At 37.8% G+C, this 26,267-nt stretch overlaps 1 protein-coding gene across 1 annotated transcript in view; it reads left to right on the plus strand.

The window, feature by feature from the left end:
- Positions 1–26,267, plus strand: part of XYLB (xylulokinase) — a 254,081-nt gene that overhangs the window by 121,453 nt on the left and 106,361 nt on the right. Inside the window, exon 12 of the mRNA XM_044676323.1 lies at positions 66–162. Coding sequence (XP_044532258.1) covers positions 66–162 — 97 coding nt within the window. The remainder of the gene's footprint in view (positions 1–65; positions 163–26,267) is intronic.

Genomic DNA, 26,267 nt, shown 5'->3' on the forward strand with positions numbered 1-26,267 from the left:
AAGATTCAAACAAAGAGTAGTAAGGTGAAACTTTGCTTATTGCTTTTATTCCTATTCTAATACAGGTATCAAAATTTCCTAAAGAGATGGAGGTCCGAGCTTTGATTGAAGGACAGTTCATGGCCAAAAGGATTCATGCTGAAAAGCTGGGCTACAGAATTGGTAAGTATGATCTTAAGATGCCAAAGTAGTCTTTTTGTGAAGTAACAGTTAATTGGGCTTAATTGGAAGAAAAACAATTTTGCTTTGTGGGGACTGTGGGAAAATTCCCAGTTGCCTGAGTTGTCATGTTTTGAACCATTCTCTGACCTCAGGGAGGGGCTTACATTATAATAGTGTAGGATGATGATAACAAAATACAGCCTATACCCAAATAAATACTGTACTAAGTAGATTGAGAAGAGAGAGAACAATGATTTTGAGGGTGGAATAGGGAGGATTGTGGAAGACTTCATGAAGGAAGTTGTACCTGGCTGAAACTTGAAAGAAGACAGGAACTTGTGACATAGAGATGAGTAGGTAGTGCATATTATTGGTTTGGGGGGGGAAAAGCTTATACAAATGTTTGGGGGTGGGAGATGGAAATAGCTTCAAGTCCAGTTTGTCTGAAGCACAGGGTACATGAAGGGGAGAAGCATGAAATATAAGAGCACATTTTTGATAATACTGGCTCCTCTTATCAAAAGCAACCTATGGTTTCATATGTTTATTGTTTTAAGTGACTTCCTTTTTCTATACATATATAAATTATCAATCAGTGAAGAAAAGTGGCTGTTATCCTGGAATTCATGTCTTCTAGGCTGACTTAAATTTTTTTTATTACAATAACAGTTATGCCATATCTCCCCTTCCCCAATGTGGGAAGTGTTATTTTTGCAAAGTAATTTAGGCTTGCTGATACTGTTAGCAGGTTAAAAATAAAAATTTTCCCTTTCTAATTTTGAGGATGAAATTTAATGGGATGACTATAAATGTTTGTGAAAGGGCCTGTATAATGGATCGCACAGGTATAAAAACTTGAGAATATACATGATGTGGGGGATGGGAAATTTGATCATTTGATCAGCACATGGGAGTTCTGGATTCAGATCACATCCTAGACCCTTGATAGTTATGAACGGCTAGAGAAATACAATTATTGTCTTGGTTTTGGTCAGTTGTGCTCTGTTCTTATTTTAAGGTTTTGTAAGTGGAATAAAGAAGAATTTAACAGAAAACCCTTATTGTCTTGAGATTTTAGATGTTCATATTAATCTTCAGAAATGAGCTTTAAAAATAGAGCAGTTTTTACTTATTTAAACAAAGGTTTTGGATTTGGGTTCGAGCATAGAGAATCTATTCTGAACCTCTGAGAGTACAAGGGACAACAATCAAACAGACCTACATTTAAAAAGCATCTGAAAAATGTATCTCTGAGTTCTGAGAAGGCATAACAGGTAGAAAATATTCCCTTCCCCAGCAATCTCCAGAAAACAATCCTCCCTGAAAATTGTCACCACATGCTAGCCTCTCTGATCTTCATGATTTGGGGCTTCAGATTAAATCAGGAGCTAGCACTGCTCCAGGTGCATTTGGGCCAATTTGCAGGTCCCACATTGGACAATGATCGGTAATAAACAGTGCTCAGCAAGCATCTTAAATGTTTTTTAAACTGATTTTCATGAAAAGCAAGCCATTTGGAAAGGGAGAAAACTAAATCAACCACTTGTATCAAAACAAACAATTTCAAAGATTTCCCCCTCAGTAAATTGATTGGATTTTCAAAATTGATTAGTCAATCCACAAAGTCTAACAGCGGCTGCTTACATACTAGGATTTCTCGTGCCCTAATAAAATGCTGAACCAAAGAATCAATGCCACTCAGAAAAGGTTTGGCATAGTTTCCAGTTGTATTTTTTAGCAAGTTGTGACAACAATTTATCTGATCTTTTCTATAGACATAGTCTTTTTTTTTTTTTTTTGGTTTATTTTTTTAAACCCTTAACTTCTGTGTATTGGCTCCTTGGTAGAAGAGTGGTAAGGGTGGGCAATAGGGGTCAAGTGACTTGCTCAGGGTCACAAAGCTGGGAAGTGTCTGAGGCCAGATTTGAACCCAGGACCTTCTGTCTCTAGGCCTGACTCTCAACCCAGCTGCCCCCTATAGACAGTCTTAGAGATAATGCCTGAAGCCAACAGACATAAATGTTTTGAAATGGTCATAGTCTAAGTCAAGTAAACAAGAATTAATTAAGCACCTACTATGGTACTACAGGCATGAATAACTTTACTTGTCCTCACGCATACATTCTTCTACAGAGAAAACTATATGTATGCAGATAATAAGCAAATATAGAAAAAAGTCTTGGATTCTGGTTTGATCATATGGTCTTCTTAGTCATGTGAAAATGATATAGTTGGCACTGAGTGCTCCTACCTATTAGAGGGCACTTTGAATATATGAATTGCCACATAAATGTTTAATAACAGTGAATTTACCAGATTCACTAATGGAAAAACTTATCTCCTTGGTTTATTTCTCTACCAGTGGACAATAAATGTGGGCATTGCAGGTAGAACTGCCCTTTATCTTATTCATGTTCTTTAAAAAAAAAAAAAGTTTTATTAAAGTCTTTAGTTTTTATATCCCATTTATCTCTGGGTACTAATCTCTCCCTCCTACCTACCATCCAGAATAGAACCCTCCCTTGTAATAATAAAACAGCTATTCAGCCAAAACAACCCATAGAGTGACTATCTTGATATATGTCATACTCTCCCCTCATCGTGCCCCTCCTCTCTACTGAGGAGAGAGAAATAGGTTTTATTACATGCTTTTCTGGTTCTTGTGCATATTCTTGAAACATTAGCATGGCTTGGAATTTCTATGCATTGTAAACATCCAAGGTCATTTTGCTCTTTTTGTGGAAACATAAGGAATATAACGGCTCTTCTGCTTGTTATCTGTGGCTCACGGTAGTCCCAGTTCTCATTGGGCTCATCCAAGCCCTACATCAGGCAGGTTTTCTCCAATGTTGTGCATTTCTGTTGGAATACAGTTTTATGTTAGGGCTGAATTGATCTACCATTGCAAACAACCCATCCATTTAGTACAACATCTGGTTTCTTTGTATCCTCTGCAAATTTGATGAGCAGACTCTGCGCCTTTATCTAAGTCATTGATAAAAATGGTAAACAGCACGGGGCCAAGCCTAGATCTCCCCAGGAAGCTTCTGCCGTAACAGCATTTAACCCTTTATTCAGTTCTGAATCCATCTGATCATATCCTCTCTGTATCTCTCCATCTTCTCCACAAACATAAAATTAGATATTTTTTTTTATCAAAAGATTCACTTAAACCTAGGTTAAATGACATCACAGGGAATGGAGAGAGGAGAGAGGGAGAGAGAATTTGGAACTCAAACTTTAATTTTTTAAACTCTTACTTTCTGTCTTAGTAACAACTTTTAGGCAGAAGGACATGGACTAGGCAAACAGGGTTAAGTGGCTTCCCCATTGTGACATAGCTAGGAAATGTCTGAGGTCAGATTTGAACCCAGGTCCTCTAGAGTTCAGGACTGGTGCTCTATACACCATGCCACCTAACTACTCTTGGAACTCAACATTTTTTTTAAAAAAAATGAATGTTAAAAATTAATTTTACATATAACAGGAAAAATAAGATATTTTTAAAAATTGAAATAAACTACAACCATACTATAGTATTCTCCGCACTTACTAATCTAGTTTTTTAGTCAAAAAAGGAAATGAAGTTAATTTGGCATGACCTGCCAATGCTGGCTGCTCGTAATCATACTTCCCTTTGTGCTTCCCTTTCTCACTGTCTACCAATTCTTTCATGATTTGTTCTAGAATTTGTTCTCTTCCCTTTTGATGAAAATCAGGACATTTACCTTTCTCTGATGTTGCGGTGCCTCTTCTGTTTTTCATATCTTTCACATGTCACTGACAATGGTTCAGCCATCTCATCAGTCAGTTACTTGATGTAGTTCTTTTAAGCCAAGTGACTTGAATTCATTAAGGCCAGGGAGGTTCTTTCTTATTAGCACTTGACTTATCTTGGGTATCAATCCTCAGTAATTTTTGTTTCACTATTTCTTTCTTTCTTAGTAACAACTCTAAGAGTAGCAAGGGCTAGGCAAACAAGGTTAAGTGACTCGTCCAGGGCCATACAGGTAGGAAGTGTCTGTGGTCAGGTTTGAATCCAGGTCCTTCTGACTCCAGGCTTGGCTTTCTATCCACTATGCTATCTAGCTGCCCCTGTTTCACCATTTCTAAAATTTATTCCTCATTTCAAAGAAAACAGAAACAAGATAAGAATTTGCTTTTCATTGTTTTTAAAAAATTGTTCAAACGAGAGAGTGGGAAAAGAACAGTGGGATGGAGAAATGATAAGTGCTTGTAAAGACAATTTTAAAAAGATTTGAACAACTTTTTCTTCTCTTTCTTGTCAGTTACAACCATCTAATCTATCCCATCCTAAGATCCTCACCTTTCTTTGGTATTCCTTTTTATTCTCACAATAAAAAAGTATTTCTTATTGTTCTTAGCTTCCCTTGATAGTCTCAGCTCATTCTTTAGCATTATTTTTATAAGACCATACCTCATTTTTATATTCATCTTTTGTTTTTTGGCCTTGTTTACATCTTCTAAACTTTTTTTTTAAACCCTTACCTTCTGTCTTGGAGTGGTAAGGGTAGGCAATGGGGGTCAAGTGACTTGCCCAGGGTCGCATAGCTGGGAAGTGTCTGAGGCCAGATTTGAACCCAGGACCTCCCATTTCTAGGCCTGGCTCTCAATCTACTGAGCTACCCAGCTGCCCCCTAAACATTTTTTTAAAAATCTGTTAGTAGGTGTATCCCATGTATGTGTCCATCATTCTTTTCAGACAAATCCTACCTTTCCTCCTCATTGGAACTGTTTCTCTTTGTGTCTTCAGAATTTCATTCTTGGGCATCTCCTATCTCTCCTGGGCTGATTTTTCCTAAATCATTTTACTCCTTGGTGTCCTTCCCATTATTCCTCTTAACTCTTTGAAATTGGCTTTTTCAAAATCTAGGATTTGTGTCAGACTTTTGGCTAGATTTCTTCTCTTTCTCTACCACAAACTGTAGGATGAAGTGGTCACTTTTCCCTAGCATTCCCATTATTTTCATACCAACAATCAGTTTCTCCCTGTTAGTGAGAAGCCATTTCAGAAGAGAATATCTTACTTATTGATTTCTCCATCTTTTGGGGGAAGAAATTTCCACTAAAGGCAGGTCCAGGAGTACTCATCTGCTCTATTTTTGGCAAAGAGACAGAGAGACAAAGACTGACAAAAATCACGTCTATTTTTTTCCTCTTTTGATCTGCACCCAGTCTGCTTCTGCCTTTCTTCCTTTGGTTCTTGGACTTCTTCACATGAGTATACCTTTTTTTTTTTTTAACCTTCATTTTCTATCTTAGTGTCAGTTCTAATATAGAATAGTGGCAAGGGCAAGGCAATCAGTGACTTATCCATGTTCACAGCTAGGAAGTGCCTGAGGTTAGATTTGAACCCAGGTCCTTCCAACACCAGGCCTGGCCCTCTGTCCATTTGCCCATCACATGAGTATACCTTCTTCATATACAATACTACCTCTTTCCCCTTACCTATCCTATTTCTTTTCAGTAGGGTATTCCTATCCATAACTGTAATCCACTCATGGTTTTCACCCCACCAAGGTGGAAGTTAGGCAGTCCGATGGATGGAGTACTGGTCCTGCATCAGGAAAACTTGTTTTCAACAGACTTAATAGCTGTGTGACCTTGGGCAAGTCACTCAACCACTGTCTGCCTCAGTCTTCTCATTTTAAAATGGGGATAATAATAGCATCCGTCTTTTAGGGTTATTTTGAGGACCAAATGAGACAATATTTGTATTTAGCACAGTGCTTGGCACATGCTACACATTTAACAAATGCTTGTCCTATGTGTCTCCTTGTGTTAGCACTCCTCTAGTTAGGTTAGGACCTCTACTTCCTTTGGCTTATTGCCTGCACCTTTGTGCCTGGACCCTGCATATCTGGGCTATCCTAATGTCTCTTTTCTTGGGTTTTGCCTTTTGTGAATTTCTTGGTGTCTCAGTTGCTAGATTTTTTTGTTTTGATGCTGCAAAGACATTCCAGGGTTTGGCTGTGTAGCACTTAACGGTCCTCAGTGCTCTGCTTTCCAGACCCTCGACCAAGCGGTGACCAAGCTCTGTGCAAAAGACTGTGGGGCTCTATGGCTTGGCCATTGCCTTAAGTACTCAGGGTTGGGGGTGTAGCAAGAGATGATCATTGACAAGAAAGCCAAGATTTCAAATGGTGCTGCTGTCATTGGCATTATGGGGTTCAAGTCTCCATTTGAGCACTAAGTAGGGGTATCCCATCCACGTAAGCCTTATATTAGGTCTACCGGGTGCCAGACCAGCCATGTAAAGGGTGACTCCTGTTCCTTGAATTTCTCCAGGGCATGAGGTAAAAATTACATAGTGCAGCTCCCTACGCATATGTGGGAGAATAATGTGCATTATGTTTGCATGCATGGCATTCTCAGTGTGAGCTGGATTAGTCTGTTTTATTGCAATTCACATTGCAGAAGGGGGTCATGTATCCTTGAAAAGCACTACTGGGTTTTCCATTTCTGGCAGCACAGAGGTTTAGGGTACAATTCCGTGGCTGCCTACAGATTAAGTGGATGATTCTTCCCCACCCCCAAGTGGGATTTAAGTTTTTCAAAGAAAATCAATACTAAAATGTTGTGCTGACTGCAAGCTGGTCTCTCAGCATGTGTTGCTAAGGGTATGGATGTTGTTTAAACACTACATGAGAACCTACTCTGTGTCTGATAGTTTTGCTGGAGTAAATAAATAAGAATTTGTAGTTTAAGATACAGGAACCTTCCTCATTTTGTGGAACAGATGTAGAAGTTGTAAGAGAGCAAAATTCAGGAGAATCAATCTTATTTTTTTTGACTATCATTATAAAATAGAATTCTGATGATTTCTACCATTTTGATAGTACTATTCAAGCGTGATCTCATTTTATCCCCACTACAACCCTTAGGGGTAAGAGCTCATATTATCCCCATTTTCTTGATGAGGGAATAGAGACAAAGAGTTTAAGTGATTTACTCAGAGTCACACAGCTAGTAAATGTTGGAGGCAGGTTTGGAACTCAATTCTTCCTTGCTTCCAAGTTCAGTATTTTATCCACTATGCCACTTAGGAGCTTTGGGTTCTTCAGAAAAATAAAATCCCTTAATATCCCTGAATATTTTTGAGTGATTATTATGTGAAAGTATTGTGAAGAATAAAAAAGATGAGTAAGACACAAACCCGGGCCCTAAGGAATTGATAGTTTAGTAGCTTATCGTAGGCACTACATTCTCTTTTTCATTTTTATGGGGCTTTTTACTGTGTGCCAGGCACTCTGCTAAGTGCTTTACAAATTACAATAAGAACAGTTGGTATAAAATATCCCCCTTCCCCAAAGACTACGATGGATGGTCCCTTAAGTAATACAGAATCAGGGGAAAGAGGGCTTAAGCTGAGGGAGCACATGTGGCCAAAGAGTACCTTTGCTGGAAGTCCTTTCTCTTTGGAAGGACTCAATAAGTTCCACTTAGGTATGGTCCATCTTCTTTGCTCTCAATCTGTTTCTAGTCTGTTTTTGGTTCCTGATACTGACACTGGCTCCAACTGCCTCTGTCCCTGAGGGATGATGCTAGGATGCTGATAGGAAGGCCTGCCGACCTCCAAAGCTCATAAGGTCCTCTTCTGGACAAAGGTGAGCTGCACCACGCTCTATCTGGTTCACTGCTCTCTGGAATTCAAATCCTTTGAATAACTTCAGTTCTCAACTTGACTTGATATTTTATAGATGAACTCTAGGTTTGACCCCAAGGTTCCTTTGACTCTTCCCATTCAGCTTTTCAGTAGTTCATGAAATGATTTATCAAGGCTTTTTTAATACCTTCTTGGAATGTTTTTGATCAGTTTGATTCAATCAAGACAAATTTCTTTCTGGTGAAGATATCAGGGCTAGAGTTTCCTCACTGTCTTTAAGTGGGGTGGCATGATTTGATTGATTTATTCAATCAACCCCACCCTTACATTCCCTCCCAGTTTTTTGCTGTGTTCAGAATGTCTTCTGGAGTGTGTTTAGCAGAGTCCTTAGTCCCAAATCTGGAGTGCTCTTAAGTGACTTGGAAAGGATCAGCTTTATTCTTTTCAAATGCCTTCCCTCAGTACTTTATATTAAAGAGCCTCCCTGTGTGGCATGGTGAATGCTCAAATGCAGTAATTAATGTTCTTCCATTTTTCCAAACTTGCATGCCATGATTTAACAAAGCAACACCATTTTACAAAGTTCTAGTAGCTTAATACCACTCTTATTGCTTGCAAAAGGACTTCTAAAGTTATTCCAAGGTATTCCAAAATAATAAAGGTGGGGGAAAGAAGAAAAGGAAAAGAAAATCAAGCCTCTCTGAAAATCTGGTCTCATAGAATTCCTTGAGCATGTGAGGAATTTAGGACCTGTGATTGACTCGAAATGACCCCCTTATCTTTCAAAGAAAAAAACCAAGCCTTTTTGGCTTGATCCTTATATGAGTAACTGGTCAACAGACTCCAAGGAGGCTGACTTCCTTGCCTTCTCCCCCTGCCATGGAGGAGCCCCTCAACTCTGGTCTCAGTTAGGGAACAAGTACTATAGCAAAACTTATAGTGGTTTCAGCGAGTGCTTTACCTTCTGTTTTTCCCATTAAAGGGGAGATGAGAAAGGTGTTAAGCTAGTGGCCAACCCTGTGGCCTTGCAGACACTGCAGAAGTAGCAAAAGCTTTGTTACTACAGGGAATTGTTTCACTTATGAGGTGGAAGGGGACATGTTTTCTTCCCACATTTTACTGTGCTTTCCCTCCTTGTGGATTATCATTGAGCCATCAGCCATCTACAGCTTCTTAAGCCTGTACTGAAAGAATTCCCCTCTTTCCTGAAAAAAAGTTGATACTCAAGAGATCTAAGCTCAATAACTTCAAATAACTGAACCATCCTCCTTTTCTTTAATAGTAAATACATTTCTAGGATAGAGCTAAATTGCAATTGCATCTTAAAAGTTTCTTGATATTGAGTCTCTGCATTATGGAAAATTTGTGGGTTTACCAGAGGAAGAAAGCTCCTAGAAGTCTGGGGGGTGCTTTTGTTTTTGAATTTGTATTTCCAGGGCCTAATACTCAGTAAGCCTTTTAAAAATTCTTGTTATAATACATATAATTTGTTTTTATTTAAAATCGTACTTATTGAACTCATTTAGAATGAGGAAAACCTGGAATTGCAAAATTAAATTAATGTAAGTTTATGGTAACAGCAAAGATTGTGGCTAGAGTTTATCAATCAGGTAAACCTAAGGAGTAGAATTAGGAGAGAGGGAGGAACTAGGTATTCTATCTCCAAATCCAACTATTTTCTATTGAGTGGGCCATAGCTTATCCTAGATGAGGGATAGAGACAGTCTCCTTGCTCTAATCTAGAAAACTATTTTGATTTTCAGCTGGCACCAGAAATAACCATATCACCCTAGTGTTATAATAGCCTTGTAAAGTGGATATAATGAACTAGTTTGGTATTAGGGATTCAAGACTAGTCTCTGACACATACTGGCTGTAAAATTCCAGAAAAGTCACTTAACCTCTCATGCAATACTCTAAGGTTATAAATTGCAGAAGTTTTTAAAATCTACATTGGTGAAAGGGAAGTTCCTCCCAGCAAATATGTGGGATAGATGAAATCACAGGTCTGGGCCTTGAGGAAGGTCTGGATTTTTTTGTGAAATTGCCTGCGTAGAAGAGAGTTCCTTAGCTGTTTGTTTTTCTCTCCACATCTTTGTCTCTCCTCTCCATCTTGTTCTCTTACCTGTGCTGAAAAAACTAAACTAGAAGACAATGGGGGAAAAGGTTTAATAAAAAAGTGTAGAAGGTGCACTGTCAGCCTCTTTCCTGACATGTTGATAAAATGCTGTCACTGACTGAACAATTGCATTTCCTGCATAACCAGCAGAAGTCAAAGTATTTACAGCATGAGAATTCTGCATTTAGACAATGGAAGAGTCTCTGTGACTGAGTTTATATGGAATTCAGACATTTACTTACCCTGACATTTGGATAATTTGCTTAAATTCAAAATTTATTATTCCTGTATTTTTTTTTTATAAAAGAGGGGAGTATAGAGGCAGCTAGGTGGCTCAGTGATAAACAGACCTGAAGATGAGTGTTCCTGGGTTCAAATTTGACCTCAGATACATCCTGGTTTTACTCTGGGCAAGTCACTTAATTCCCATTTCCTAGGCCTTACTGCTCTTCTGTTTTGGAACCAATATATAATATTGATTCTAAGACAGAAGGTAAGGGTTTGAGAGAGAGAGAGAGAGAGAGAGAGAGAGAGAGAGAGAGAGAGAGAGAGAGAGAGAGAGAGAAAATAGTTTAATGGTAAGAGTGCTAGACTTGTAGTCAGGAAAATCTAGATTCAAATCCCAGCTATGGCATTTATTAACTCTGTGACCCTATGCAACTCACTTAACCTCTCAGGGTTTCAAGCCAGTTTCTGTTGATGGAAGGAATTCTCATTCCAGAAGATCTATATTCTGATGAAATTAATGATCATTTAGCTATTTACATATTTATACTTACATGTAGCTGTGATCTTGTTGGTTCACAAGTTCCCTCTAACAACACATACTACAATCCATTTAAGTCTGTCCATTTTTTTGCAGCTCTCATCCATTATTTTCCACAGGTTTGCTATAGGAGGTTCGTTAACACTAGACACACTGCAGTTATAAAGATAAAAATGAAATAAACCCTGCCTTCAAGGAGTTATATTCTAGGAGAAACAACATTATCTATCTATCTATCTATCTATCTATCTATCTATCTATCTATCTATCTATCTATCTATCTATCTACCCACCCACCTACCACTCTCTTACCACTCTCTCTCTGTCTCTGTCTGTCTCTCTATCATAATTTTAAGAGGGAAAAGGCACAAAAATCTGGGATGGGGATCAAGAAAGGCTTCATATTGGTGGCCTCTGATGAGAAGGGAATTGAACTAGTCTGTGTGTTTGGAGAAAAGGAAATGGATATGAGAGATGTTGATAGACAAAGTTTAATCATGGATGGGATATAGAGGTTGAAGGCTTGGTAAGAGTCACTGATAAGACCAAGATTTTGAACTCTAATGATTAGAAGAATTCTCATAACTTCAACAGAAATAGGAACATTAAGTGAAGGGGTAGATGGCCATGAAATACCATACAAACATTTTAAAATTAAAAATAATTTCTGTAGCCCAACACTTTTTGATCATTTTTTAAAAGAATATCTTAGGGCATATAGAAAAGTGCTTTTATTATTCTTTTGGTTGCTTTTCAGACTACCTTATTATTTTTATTAATGTCAGTATAAAATTCTTCATTACCAATGAATGATAGCTGACAAAAAAATCCACATGAAATTATCAAAATGATTTAGTATTAGTTAAAAAATAGAGAGGCTGATCAGTGCCACAAATTAGGCACAAAAACAACAAACATAGTAGCAGTGGTTGATAAACCCAAAGTAATTACTGGAGTAAGAATTTACTACTTGACAAAGTCTGCTAGAAAAACTGAAAAGCAAACTGGTAGAGATTAGGTCGAGACCAGCACTTCATACCATACATCAAAAAAAACTCCAAATGGACACATGATTTAAACATAAAAGATGAAATTGTAAGCAAATTGTAGATGCAACAAAGAAATTACCTTTCTGATAGACAGATAGGGGAAGCCTTCATGGCCAAAGAAAGGTTAGAGAAGATCAACAAAAATAAAACAGTTTCAATTATGTAAAGTTTTTAAATTTTTGCATATAAAGAAAAATCGATGCAGTTTAAATTAAAAGGGAGCCAGGTAAGCAGAAAAAATTCTTTTTTTTTTTTTTTTCAAACTCTTACCTTCTGTCTTTGGATCAATTCTAAGGCCAAAGAGTGGTAAGGGCTAGGCAATTGTGGTTAAGTGACTTGGCCAGGGTCACACAGCTAGGAGGTGTCAAAGGTCAATTTTGAACCCAGGACCTCCCGTCTCTAGGCCTGACTCTATCCACTGAGCAACCTAGCAACCTCAGGAACAAATCTTTATGGTAAGTTACCCTGATAAAGGTCTGATATCTAAGACAAATGTAAGAAACAGATTCAAAATTTTAAGAATAAATGCTAATCCCCAATACATAAATGGTCAGAGGATATGAAAAGGGAGTTTTCAAAGGAAGTCAAAGTGATTTAACTACCAACCAAGTAACTAATAGAGAAATATAAACCAAAGCAATTCATCAGTTCCATCTCACACTCATCAGATTTGCAAAGATGACAAAAATGAAAATGACAAATGTTGGAAGGGCTACAGGTGGTACTCTGAATGGATCTTGCTGTCCTGGAAAGCAATGCTCAAAAAGTCACTAAAATGTGTCGTTTTGATTGGACCCTCTGATTTCGTAGTACCCCAAAGAGATCAAAGAAAGAGGACAAGGATCTTGTATATACATAGTTCCAGCAGCTCTTTTGATTGGGAATAGCTAAATAAAGCAAAGGAATACACATAGCCAAACTCTTACCAGAGGAGTGATGGACTCAGAATGCAGAATGAGACATTTTTGGTCACAGTCAATGAGAGAATTTGCTTCATTTGACTCAATGATGTACATTTGTTGTTAGGATTCTCTCTCTGTCTCTTTGTCTCTCTGTCTCTCCCTCTCTGTCTTTCTCTGTCTCTCTCTCTTTCTTCTTCAAATCAGGGCAAATAAGAAGTGAAAGGGAGAAAAAATAAGTGTTTAGATATTAGAAAAATTATAAAATAAAATAAATACAAATCATTATGCCTTTGGTAAAAGTTACAGTGCAAGAGATCACATAAACAGAGTTGAGTCTTAGAGAAAAGTCTTTGGGCATAGACTTCTTATAGAGGGAAAGTAAACCCTTAGATAGCACAGCTGATGTGTGTTATCATTAGCTGCAGCCTGCGCTAGCTAGGGGAAATTAGCTTTACTGTATAAGAACCAGGGTTAGCTTTTCTTCTGATGCTGGTGATCTGACTTAGATGTGTATCTCAATCTAGCTGAGAAAGATTATTGTAGTGAGTAAATCTATTTGATTTTTTTGGAACCAGCACACCAAATTCTAGTAAATAGAAGAAAGTTAGGGAACAGCTTCCAGTATGAGCATAGAGATATTATTGACTTCCTTCAGTGCAAAGCTGTTTCCTGTCTGCTGACATTCTTATCCTTATTCCCAGCTACAGCCTGACCTCTTACCTCCAGTTTCAAACTAGTTGTTAACCTTAGACATAGTCTAACTTTTAATCCCAGGCAGGGACTGATCCATACCCCAAACTCCAGACTAATCCACTAGCCCTGACATTATTTAAATTCTTATTTTAGCAAATAAATTGACCCTTTTATCCCCAGTCTCAGATGACCCTCTAAAATCCAGGTAATCATTGAACAAAGATGTGCCATTAGTAGAAAAGAGGGTCTGGAGAAGAGTATGGGTAGTTCCATTTAAATCCTTCCTATTATTTTTGGAGACTCATAGAGCAGGATACAGCCACCTCACTTTTCTATAAGAAAGATAAATTAGGAGGCAGCTGGGTAACTCAGTGGATTGAGAGCCAGACCTAGAGACCTGGCCTCAGACACTTCCTAGCTGTGTGACCCTGGGCAAGTCACTTAACCCCCATTGCCTAGCCTTTAATACTCTTCTGCCTTGGAACAATTACACTGTATTAATTCTAAGATAGAAGGTAAGATTTAAAAAAAAAGATGTTATATTAAAAGGTAACACATATATAGAACCTCCTGTGTGCCAGTCACTGTGCTATGTGCTTTACAATCATTAACTCATTTGATCCTCACAATACCCCTGTGACATAGTGCTATTATTATTCCCATTTTACAAATGAGAAAACTATTATTATTCCCATTTTACAAATGAGGCAAACAGAAGTTGTGACTTGCCCATGGTCACACAGTGTGTATCTGAGATAATAATTTTCTGAGGGGCTGAGTGTCTGTGTCTAAGTGTCTGAGAAAGGATTTGAACTAAGGTTTTCCTGACTCCAGACTCAGGACTCTATCCATTGTCTCGCCTAGTTGCCCGTTATAATATTGATGATTACAGTTTGTTCAACCACTTCCCAAATACATATGCATTATGCAGAATTTAGATTGATTGGGAGATGGATGGACAGATGAATTCATTGTATAGTTGAAGTTTGTAAATTAAATAACTTATGGACACACACCCAGTATTTAAGGATAGTGCTTCAAATGCTTTGAAAATATGAATCAATGGATAACACATCTGAAGACAGCTGCCATCTTGAAGGTCTTTGAATATAAGGCCAATTATCTCAATTGAATTTGATGCTTGGGGAAAAAGCTCCATTCATTTTCCTCCCAGTCGTTGCCCTTTTTCCTAAAGAATTTTTAATGTATATTAATTAATTGCCTGAAGTAATGCCAATAAATCTAACAAGCCTTGTCTGAAGCTTAACTGCACAAAGGAAACCATGTTTGTTTCAAGGGGAAAACACACACACACACACTTCCTGAAAATAGCATCAAGAAAGTTAATATTAATTTAGTTGGAACTTAATGAAATCTTTAATGACTTTTTAAAATTGTTTTATTTCACTCCGGATTTTAATTTGAATTAAATCATTACAATTGTTAAATTAGCTAAACACTAAATTAAGAAATGCAAATGAGGCAAACCCCTAATCCATTGCAGATAGTTTTTATTGATATGTTGTTGGTTAGTGAGGTGGAACAAATGCCCATTATGTTTGTTATTCCTAGTACAAGTTCTTGACTCTTCATTAAATGTAGTATATTAGATTAAATACTCTGTTGATTAAGCAGGACTAGGAAAATTCCAGTTAAATGTAAACTTGGCCACTTACTAACTGGGTTAAAAAGTCCTAGAATTTCAGAGTTGGATGATCTAGACCTTTCATCCCTGAAATGAAATCTGCTCTCCTACTTTCCTAAAATGTGGTCATCTAGCCTTCACATGAAGACCCTTCATAACTGGATAGCTCTCTTCTGCCTGAGACAGTCCATTCCTTTTGGGGGCAACTTGACTGGTTAGGAAATTTCTTTCATTTAATCATCTGCAGAGTTAGTCCTTCCCCCAGCACTTACCTCAACTCTTCACCAATGTCTTTCCATCTGTGGCAGTTCTGGTCTATATTCCTTTTTTTAAAGTTTATTTTAAAAATGTTTTATTGAAGCTCTTTTCTTCTTTTTCACATCAATCTCTTTTCCCAATGACTGTACAAAAATAGAACTTTTCCTTTTAAGCAAATAAGCACAATCAAGCAAAACCCTACATTGGCCATGTCTGAAAACATGTGCCTTGATCCACAGCTGCAATCTGTCCCCTCTATACTGATGTCATTTCAGTGATGTCACTATTGGTCACTGTATAGAGCAGAATTAGCAAGTCTTTCAGTCTTGTTTTCCTTTCGGTTGTGTAAACTTCTCCTGATTTTAGTAATCTCACTTTGTATATCTTCATGGTTTTCTTCCCAGGTTTCTTTGAATTTTTTACATTTGTCATAAAAAAACCACTACCACAACAATATTACGTTGTATTCATTTACAGCAATTTATATGGCCATACAACATAATTACTTTAGTACATATGTGACCTTTCACTCTGTCTTTGATGTCCTTGGAAAATACACTTAGTAATGCTGTCATAAATCATAGTTACCCTACAGATACTCTTCATCTGATTCTCACAATAACCCTGAGAGATTGGTGCTGTTATTAATCTTCATTTTACAGATGAGAAAATAGAGACAGGCAGAGATGAAATGACTCAACCAGAGTCTCATAGCTAGTAAGTGTCTGAGGCTGGATTTGAACTCAGGTCTTCCTGACTCCAGGTCCAGTGCTCTTATCTGATGTACCACCTGTGCTATAACATAGTAAATATCACATAATAAAGGATATATACAGATTAATGATTTTAAAAATGTAATTACAGGCCTTTTTCCAGAATGGTTGAATTGATAGACAGTTCTACCTGTAGTCCATTAATGTGCCTGTTTTCCCATAGCTCCTCTGTTCTCATGCACTCCAGGGTCTCTTGTCTGCCAATCTAATGGGTATAAGGTAAGACTTTCAGATTGCTTTAATTTGCATATCTCCATAAATCCTTCATAGAGGATCTATCCAATATGCTTGAGATCTTCTTTACATATTTTTTGAGGTACCATTTATTTTTATTTTTTATATATACTATTATGTAAGATGTAACATAAAAATAATACATGATTTATTGTAAATATGCTTATCCAAGAGAAACAAATTTTCACATTATTTATATTCAAAAATTGAATGCCTCATTCTTTTCCCCCCTCCCCAAGAAGGCAGGTAATATTATATAGATCATGTATTTATATAATATTTATATAATATATTACATATTTCCTGTTCATCATGTTGTGGAATGACATATATTGCTTACATTAGAGAAAAATTCATGGAGGAAATAAAGTGAAGAATAGTATGTTTCATTCTGTATTCGGAATCTGTGCCTTCTGGGGTGATGGATGTTGTTTTTCTTCATGAGTTGCCCTGGATCCTTTCCTTGTTGACAATAGTTAAGTCATTCACAGCTGATCTTCCTATATTATTGTTGTTACTATGTACAATGTTCTCCTGGTTCTGCTCACTTCACTTTGTATCATTTCATATTTCTTTCCAGTTTTTTGTGATCATCTTGTTTGCCATCTACTATGGTATAATAGTATTCCATTGCAGTCATCTACCACAATTTGTTCAGCTGTTTCCCAATTGATGGACATCCCTTCAGTTTCCAGTTCATTGCCATTACAAAAAGAGCTGCTGTAAATATTTTAGAATATCTAAGCCTTTAAAAAATAATATGTGGATTTTCAGAGCAACATTCAAATGATTTGTAATCTCTTACTGAAAACCCCATTTGGGTCCCAGAGTCAGATACAAATAGCATCAACAACAAATATCTCTGGCCGAAACAATATTACCAGCCAAAACCTATCCAGCCATGAATATCATAGATATTTTTATGCCTCTTTTATTATCAGTAGTTTGATAATGTTGCACATTAAAATGTTGCATATTGTTATATCTTACATCCTCCATGCTTCTGTCCATTGCCCAGTGGGTAACCTGCAATTCTATGTTGGACACCTAGGTGGAACTCCAGATCCAGACTCAGAAAGACCTGTGTTCAAATGTAGCCTCCAACATTTACTAGCTATATGATTCTGGGCAAGTCATTTAAGTGTTTACCTCAGTTCCTTATCTGCAAAATGAGCTGGAAAAGGAAATGGTAACCCATTCTAGTATCTCTGCCAAGGAAACCACAAATGAGATCATAAAAAGTTGGACAACTGAAACGACTGAACAACAAAACATTATATATAAAATATATAAAAAATTACTTATGGCCTTACAGTACTTTCTAGTGTGTGATCATATTAGAATAGGATTAGAGCTGAAAGGGACCTTAGAGACAACTTACTTCTTGGCCATCTCCATACCACACTGCTTACTCTCTAGTCATCCCTCTTATCTCCTTACTCCATAAACTTGAACTCTCCCCTTTGGTTACTTACTCTGAGAGGCAAGCTTTCATCTTATCTTGCCCAGAATTAGGCATCCTCAACACTTCTTGGCTATCTCCACACCATGCCTCATCCTTTCCTACATCCTGTTATGTGTTGTCTTCCCCTTTCAGAGTAAAAGCTTCTTGAAGGCAGGGACTATATTATTTGTTTTTGTTTGTATTCATAGTTTTAGCACAGTACCTGACATATAGTAAGCGCTTAAAAATATTTTCTCTCTCTTTCCCCCCCTCTTCCCTCCTCCTCTCTCTTCTCACCTCTTTTTATATAATCTATTTATTTTTTTAATCCAGAGAGGTGACAGTCCAAGGCCCCACATGCAGTAAGTACAATTTTAGCATAATTCACTTCCCCAAATATCATTAATCCCAGTCTCCTTTTTCTGGTCAATTCTGGGCCCAGATTGTTGATTATTTGCAAAGCCTTTTCAAATATATGTACTGCATGATCGACTTACTCAGTGGACCATCTATCCAACTGTATGTCATAATCTGAACAATGCACATTCTTCATCCACTTTTGTGTGTTTCTTCCTGTATGGATTAAAAGGCTAAATATACTAAGGATTGATGCAATCAGTACATATCATCCAGAAACAGGAACATCTGGGAAAACCTCATAATTTTTAGGGAATTCTTCTTTTTGGGATGCTTTATAGACCATCTTCCATGACAATAGTCAACACCTTTGGTGAGCACTTTGGTGAAGAGTGATAATGGCTAGGCAATGAGGATAAGTCATTTTTTTAGGTGCACACAGTTGGGAAGGGTCTGAAGCCACATTTGAACCCAGAACTTCCCATCTCTAAGCCTGGCTCTCTATCCACTGAAACACCTAGCTACCCTCTGCTAATGCTTCTTTATAGTCAACAAACAACAACTGTAATGGCATTTTTATGTTCTCTATACATTTCATTTATTTATTCATTTATTTTTTTTTTAATTTTTTTTTAAACCCTTAACTTCTGTGCATTGGCTCCTAGGTGGAAGAGTGGTAAGGGTGGACAATGGGGGTCAACTGACTTGCCCAGGGTCACCTAGCTGGGAAGTGTCTGAGGCCAAATTTGAACCCAGGACCTCCCGTCTCTAGGCCTGACTCTCAATCCACTGAGCTACCCAGCTGCCCCCTTCTCTATACATTTTAATCAGTTGTTAGAATATGAAAATACGATCTGCTGTAGATACTGACATACAGCAAAAGCTTCCCATTTTCTTCTCACATTTGGGTCAGGTGAAATATCAATATAGTCACTGAAAATTCTCTTGACCTTTTGGCATAAACCAAATTGTTTTGTGTGTTTGTTTGTTTTGCTAATACTCATGTGATTTGTTTTTTCTTATCTTGCTCATTATTTGGTAATATTGAATTGCTTTTCTTCAAGATAGCATGGACAAATAAAATTCCTCTAATATTTACTTTGATAATTATCTATATGTATCCCATGATATAAAATTCTTAGCTGTCATTAAGGATTGTTTTATATCTGTCTTTAATAGAGATGAGAAAGGGACCTTGTAGATTGGTAATTACTGTGACGTCAGTCAGGTTTTCCTTATATTGAGCCGAACTATGCTTTTCTTTTAACTTTTACCCAGTGCTCCTAATTCTGCCCTCTGGGATCAGACACAATAGGCATACCTAGGAGTTCTTAGCCAGGTGTTCTGGGACTTCCAAAAGATTTGGGGAAATTTAAGGGGCTCCAGGAACTTCAAGGAATGGGGGGAAATTATACCCTCCACAATATAATTGGTTTCCTTTGTGATCCTATGTATTTTATTTTCTGTGTTCAAAATATTATTTTGTGAAAGAATCTATAGGCTGGCCATAATGCCATGATAAATGCTTTTGGCAAGTTCACTTGTGACCTTTTTGAGGAGCAACATAAATAAGAGTTAGGGAGTCAAACAATGGACAAGCATTTTTTAAACATCCACTATGTATTAGGCACTTGTCTATTTACAGGAGATAGAAAGTTAAAAAAAAAAAAAAAGAAGAAGAAGAAGCAAAGTCTCTGCCCTCAGTGAGTTTATATCCCCTCTGTGGCGATCATATATAAGTATATATATTGTATCCTATCAAAAGAGACAATATATAAGTATAGTTGTCCTTTCCACATTGCAGGGGTTAGGGGCATAGCTACCCTAAGATCAAAAGAATCTGCATAAAATGTTTTTGCCCTTTTTTCATACCAGAGAAGAAGATTGAATTTTTTTCTTTTTCTTTAATGAAGTGTTTAAAGTACCTTATTGTAAATTTTGGATTAAGTATGCATTTTTCAGTTTCTAAACTTGTTCTATGTCATCTGCTGGCATTTGTGTGTTATCTATGGCTTCCACAAAATTCCCCTCAAATTTCAATTTAATTTCTTATATTGATATATTGAAATAACAATGGGAAAAGTTGCAATGTGAATGGGATAATTATATGTATTGTCTATTACCAGTGGAGACAATATATAAGTACATATATATACATATACAGTAGGGACTCTATTTTATCCAAAATCAGCACACCCAAATTCAAGTGTGCATGACTGGCAATAAAGAAATGAAGGCAGAAAAATATGTAAAATGAAAAATTTTAATTACATGCTAAATCTGCACCATTTTCCCAAGTGGCATAAAGTCTCAAAATAACTCACACAATCTCATTCATTTTCACTGGGAGAAGCATTAATGTGAGTCATTACATTATTTTATGCCAAATATTAGCTCTGGCATCAGTCTTTGTCCAGAATTCTTGCTTGTAACAAGTCACACCTATGTTAAAGCAAGTACTTCTTTTTATTTCATTAACACTATTAAGCTATTAATGATGGTCCCAAAGTATGAGTCGTTAATGCTTGTAGCTCTGATAAACCTAAGAAAAGTCATAGAGTACTAGTTATTATTTTATAAGGAATACTTATTAAAATAATGGGGTTCAATATTATGCAGGATTTTCAAGTTCTTAAAGGGGTTTAGACAATACATATAATTATCCCATTCACATTGCAACTTTTCCCATTGTTATTTCAATATATCAATATAAGAAATTAAATTGAAATTTGAGAGGAATTTTGTGGAAGCCATAGATAACACACAAATTGGTCATGTAAAACTAGATCCTACTGTACACATATGTGTCTATAGGATATAGTGATAGAGACTGGACCTATGATTTAATTGGTATGGGGAGCTCCCTAGATGAGGAAATATCTATAAATGGACATCATCACCTTTCCTGCAACTTATCATTTTGGTGTTGCCTAGGTCATGGGGAAGTTAAGAGACTTGCCTGACATCACTAAGATGGCATAAAAGATAATATTTACCAACCTGAGGCTATTTCTCTATCCACTGCACCAACTGCTTGTTGTATATAAAATATAATCAAAATGAATGCAAGGAAATTTGGAGAAGAAGAGTATTAGCAGCTAGAGGGGATGGGGTAAGCAGCAGGGAAGGTAGTGATTGAGAGATCTTGAAGAAAACAATGGAATCAATGCAGTGGAGATAAGAACTTCTTTACTGGAGGTAGGATCAATACTTTCTCTCTCTCTCATTCTTTCTATAACATATTCCATTTCTAGTTGTTCAAATATATTTGCTTTTCTAGAACTTTAGTGTTTGTGGTTTTTCTCAGCTCTGTTCTTTTCATCCAGAATGTTTGAAATTCCTCTTTTCCATTGAAAATCTCTTCCAAGATTTTCAGTAGTTTTTGTAATTTGGTTCCTCCATAATTTCATCTGTTACCTTTTAGAAGTTTCTTGACTCAAAGTGTTTCTTCAGCGTTTTGTGTCTTCTTCTGTTAACTCATATCTCCAACCTCAGTTCTTGGTTTGCTTTGTGTGTGTGTGCATGTGCATCTTTGTGTACCATGAAGGAAAAGTTCTGCCCCTTCCTGCACTTTTGGGTGCAGTAATCAGGCTTTGTTTTGTCTTGACTTTAATTTCCTGGGTTCTTGTTATTGATCTCCACCTCCTCTGATATTTCTATGCTCAGAGTGTTGGCAGACTTCTGTATGTTCAATCAGAGCTCTGGATTAGACTGTCTCTGGTCCTGGTACTAATGGGGGCTCCCATTCCTTCTGTAGCTTACTCAAGCTGAGTGCTGCTGTGAACTTCTTGCTTCTTCACCTCAGCTCATACTGACATTTCTGCTGGTATATAGTTTCCATGACTCACGGCTTTTGTCTCTTTGTGTGGTCCTGAAATGGATGAAAGAGCATAGTGAAGTGTCTCTTTGTAGTGCTTAACCATTATTATAACTGATGCCCTTTTTCTGATCATTGCCAGAGTATATTTGAGAGCTTGATTTTATGACCTTTCACCATCTTAAACAAAAGTCCCTTCCGTCTTGGCCCTCTCTGCATATTCTGAACCATTCTATGGCCTAGACTCAATCTAGACTGTTCAAACACCAGAATGTGTTCCATGAGCAAATGTGAGAACATTTTAGACCTCAAATTCAGGCATCAAATGAGGCAGTTAAAACAAATTGTTAGGGAGAAGGTTTTGTCGCTGGCTGTCATGTACAAAATCAGTAGCACGCAAATGATTTCTCTAATGCATTCTTCTACTTTATTAACATGTAGACAGAAAAGCCCAACATCATGTTGCCCTTTTTTATGAATAGAGTTTATGTATATGGACCTTACCAATCAGTACCTGCCACTTGCTACCTCGAGCTGTTTTTTTTTTGCTCTCTGTGGGGCAACAGTAAGGCAGCTCATCTCATTATTGTAAGTGATTAATCTTATGCCATTTGAGTCCTTGAGTCAATGATGCCAGGGAAGAAGAGAGAGAGAATCAGACTTGGCCCTTCAAACCAATAAATAATGGGCATAATTTCTCAAGGAGCTCTAGAAAGACAAAAATGCCTTCTATTTCTTTAGATGATTTGTCTAAAACTTTCATCTGTTCTCTTCATTTTGCCCTGGTTTTCACAAGAGCAGAGGTGTATGGGAGAAAGGTCTGATTTTCATTTCAATTGTGTTCATGATGAGTAGGAAAAAGAAGAAATTAGGGTCAGATCTATTAATAGGTTGTGAATCAGAGTATAATAGTTCTGAGCTAGAATGGGCCTTGAAAGCCATCTAACCATATCCCTCATTTTGCCCAGCATGAGGCAATTGATTATCTGAGGTCACATAGCTAATAAATATCAATTGCAGGATTCAAATCCAGATCCGCTTTAAATCCACTGTATGATGGTGGATGGAAGACAGATGAGTATCAATTTATATTAGGCTAACTGGTGGAGAGGTTGGATCAGGGTGAGATATTATCAGTTGTATGGGGGGATAGAAGTGGGATGGCATACAGTTTTGTGGCATAGAGGTTGAATTAGCATCAGTCATGATGAAGTTATAAGGGGGAAAGCAGGATTAAAATCAGTTTATTCATTATACCTTTTGTATTTACTGATCTATGTATGTATTCTCATCCCCCCTCCCCTCCTGAGGTGAATGTATTTGAAATACAAAGATTGGATTGGGTTAGTCATACTGGGAACCATGCAAAAAGGAAGGGCCAGATGAAATGTGTTCTGGGCATGTGGGCTAGAAAGATTGGGTTAAGATCAGCTTAGTCTTTGTCTCTGTTTCTCTTCTTTCTGTCCCCCTCTTCCTCTCTTCCTCTCTCCCTCCCTCCCCTCTCCTTCTCCCTCCTCTCTCTCTTTCCTTCCTTCTTTCCCTTCATTCTTTCCTCCATTCCTTTCTCTTCCTCTCCCCTTCCCTCTCCCTCTTCCTCCCAACCCCTCTCTCTCACGCCCTCCTTTCTCTCCCTCTCCCCCTGTCTTTGTCTCTGTCTCTCTCCATTCCCCCTTTGTGTTCTGTGTTTCTGTGTGTGTGCGTGTGCGTGTGTGTGTGCGCGTGCATGTGTGTGTGTGTGTGTGTGTGTGTGTGTGTGTGTGTGTGTGTGTGTAGGGTTGTCAGCTGAATGTTAGGATGTGTGATGTATGATATTACAGGTTGATTTTGATCTTGAGATTCCCAGATGGTTAGATATGAACTAATTGCCCCCTGAGGCTCTGACTTCTTATAAGAACAGATTCTCTACCCTCCTTAGGTAGACTCCAGGGAGAAGGTTGAATTTATTGATTTAGAATTTTAGACCTATGCTCATACTGGTGCTTCTGATCATTTGGGCTATGGCCCAGAGAGATCAGAACTAAAGCTAATTCCACTAAACAAGTTCCAAACCTTATTTTATTGCCCAACGATCCTCTGGACCATGACTAGCAGGAAGCAACCTGACCTGCCATTACTTATTTGAAGTAAACTAGATACTTCAGTGTCTCTAAGCTACTTAGTAACCTCCAATGGCTCCCTAGTCCCTAACAAATAAGGTCTGAACTCCTTAGCTTGGCATTCAAGGGCCTTTGTAAACCCAATCTAGTTTGCCTTCCTAGCCTTAGCTGGGATTTCTTCCCCATGTATATTCTATGCTTCCCCCTAACTAAAGAACCATGATCTCCAGGTAATAAGCCTCTTCCATTCAAAATGGTCTCTGAGGCACTCCCTTCTTATCTTTGACTCTCAGCTCCTTTGGCCCCACCTGTCTTTTCTGATTTCCCCCAGTTACTTGAGCTGTTGCTTTCTGCCTCTCCATTACTTTGGGTGTATTTTTTACATCTTTTGTATTTACTTATCTGTGTACATATTGTCATTTCCTCTCCCTTCTTCTTGAGATAAGTGCCTTGAGAGCAGAGACTATTTCATTTTGATCTTTGTTTTCTCAGATCTTTTCAGAGTTTCTGGAAAATAATAGGCATTTAAAATATAATAGGAGGCATTTAAAGGTACTTGTTGAACTGAAATGGACCCAAATAACATATTGGGGCACTGTGTGCTGCCTTGTTTTGTGGTTGTCTATGTATGTGACTTTCCCCTTGTATTAGACTATAAGCTTCCTGAGGGCAGGGGCTATAGTTTTAACTTTTTGTTTTTCCTTACAATATCCATCAGTGACTGGCAGATAGTAGCTATGCAGTAAAAGTTTAAATGAATGGATATTCAGCTGAACATTCATTCCCATAAAATTCCTGACTTGTCTTCTGGTATAGAAGAGTCCCACATTGCAGCGTTGTAGTATACCTAGGCACTGCTATCAAAAATCAATGATCACAGTAGAAGTATCCAGCTTTTCATGAGGCAGGATTTTAAAAATAACTTTTTTATTTTTATAACTTTTATAACTGCGATTTCTCTCATCTATGAAAATGCACTTTAAGCACACATTTTTATAAGCAGATATTATAATTTTATTTTGAAGTGAATATTTTCATTCAATTATCTCTATTTTTTTGATTTATGGATAAAAACAATGAACCGTGTCAATTGGCATGGTTTGGTCCTTTAAGGTGTAAAATTTAGATCTTCCTGGTATTAAAAATGAGTATCAGGCCAGCTAGATGACTCAGTGGATAAAGAGCCAGACCTGGAGTTGGGAGATCCTAGGTTCAGATTTGGATTCAGATACTTTCTAGCTGTGTGTCCTTGGGCAAATTACTTAACCACCATTGTCTAGCCCTTATTGCTCTTCTACCTTGGAACTGATACACAGTATTGATTTCAAGATGGAAGGTAAGGGTTAAAAAAAGAATATTGTGGCAGCTAGGTGGCTCAATGGATAAAGAGCCAGACCTGGAGTTGGGAGGACATGAGTTCAGATCTGGTCTCAGACACTTAACCCCAGTTGTCTAGCCCTTACTGTTCTTCTGCCTTAGAACCTATGCTTAGTATCAAGTTTAAGACTGAAGTTAAGAGTTTTTAAAAAATTAATCCCAGTCTCTGTTAGTGGAAGGATGAGCCACTTCTGAACTGTGATGGAAATTAGGATGCAATCACAGACCCACACAATGTTAGAACTGGAAAGACCCTAGAGTTCATCTAGTCCAACCCATCCATTTATGGATAAGTCTCAGAGAGGGTAAGTTGCTTGCCAAAAGTCACTCAGAGAATATGTGATAGAGACTAATCTTGAGTCCAGCTTCTTCTCCTTGAAGTCCAGAACTCTTTCCACTACAACCCAATGCATCTAGGTGGAAGAACATGAGAGTTAAGCTCCCTGGCACTCAGGAGTCACCAGGGCAGTCAGTCAATAAACCAAGTATTCATTGACTGACTGACTGGATTAACTGGTCTTTCAAAGCTGGAAACACAGAGAGTAGGATCTTGGGAAAGGTGATAATAATGAAGGAAAAGGGAGGTCTGATGCCTTGAAGATCAGAGGCAGAAGGAACAGGGGAAACATGGCTCAGGTTCTGAGATGGGAACAAAATAAGCCTGGAGAGGCAGCTAACAGAAAGAAGGTGGCATGAGACCTTGCATGTCTAGCAGTATCTTCCCATGACTTCTTCCCCTGTTCTCCAGATCCTGGCCCCTAGATTAAACCTTTCAGACTGAATCCGCCTATTCCTCCATAGAGTCCCAGTAATGGGCTCCTTGAGGTGGCTTGCTGCTGCCGCCTCCTCCTCCTCCTTCTCCTCCTCCTCCTTTTCCTCCTCCTTCTCCTTCTCCTCCTCCTCCTCCTCCTCCTCCTCCTCCTCCTCCTCCTCCTCCTCCTCCTCCTC

The sequence above is a fragment of the Gracilinanus agilis genome, chromosome 1 (genome assembly GCF_016433145.1).
Source record: "Gracilinanus agilis isolate LMUSP501 chromosome 1, AgileGrace, whole genome shotgun sequence".
Taxonomy (NCBI): domain Eukaryota; kingdom Metazoa; phylum Chordata; class Mammalia; order Didelphimorphia; family Didelphidae; genus Gracilinanus; species Gracilinanus agilis.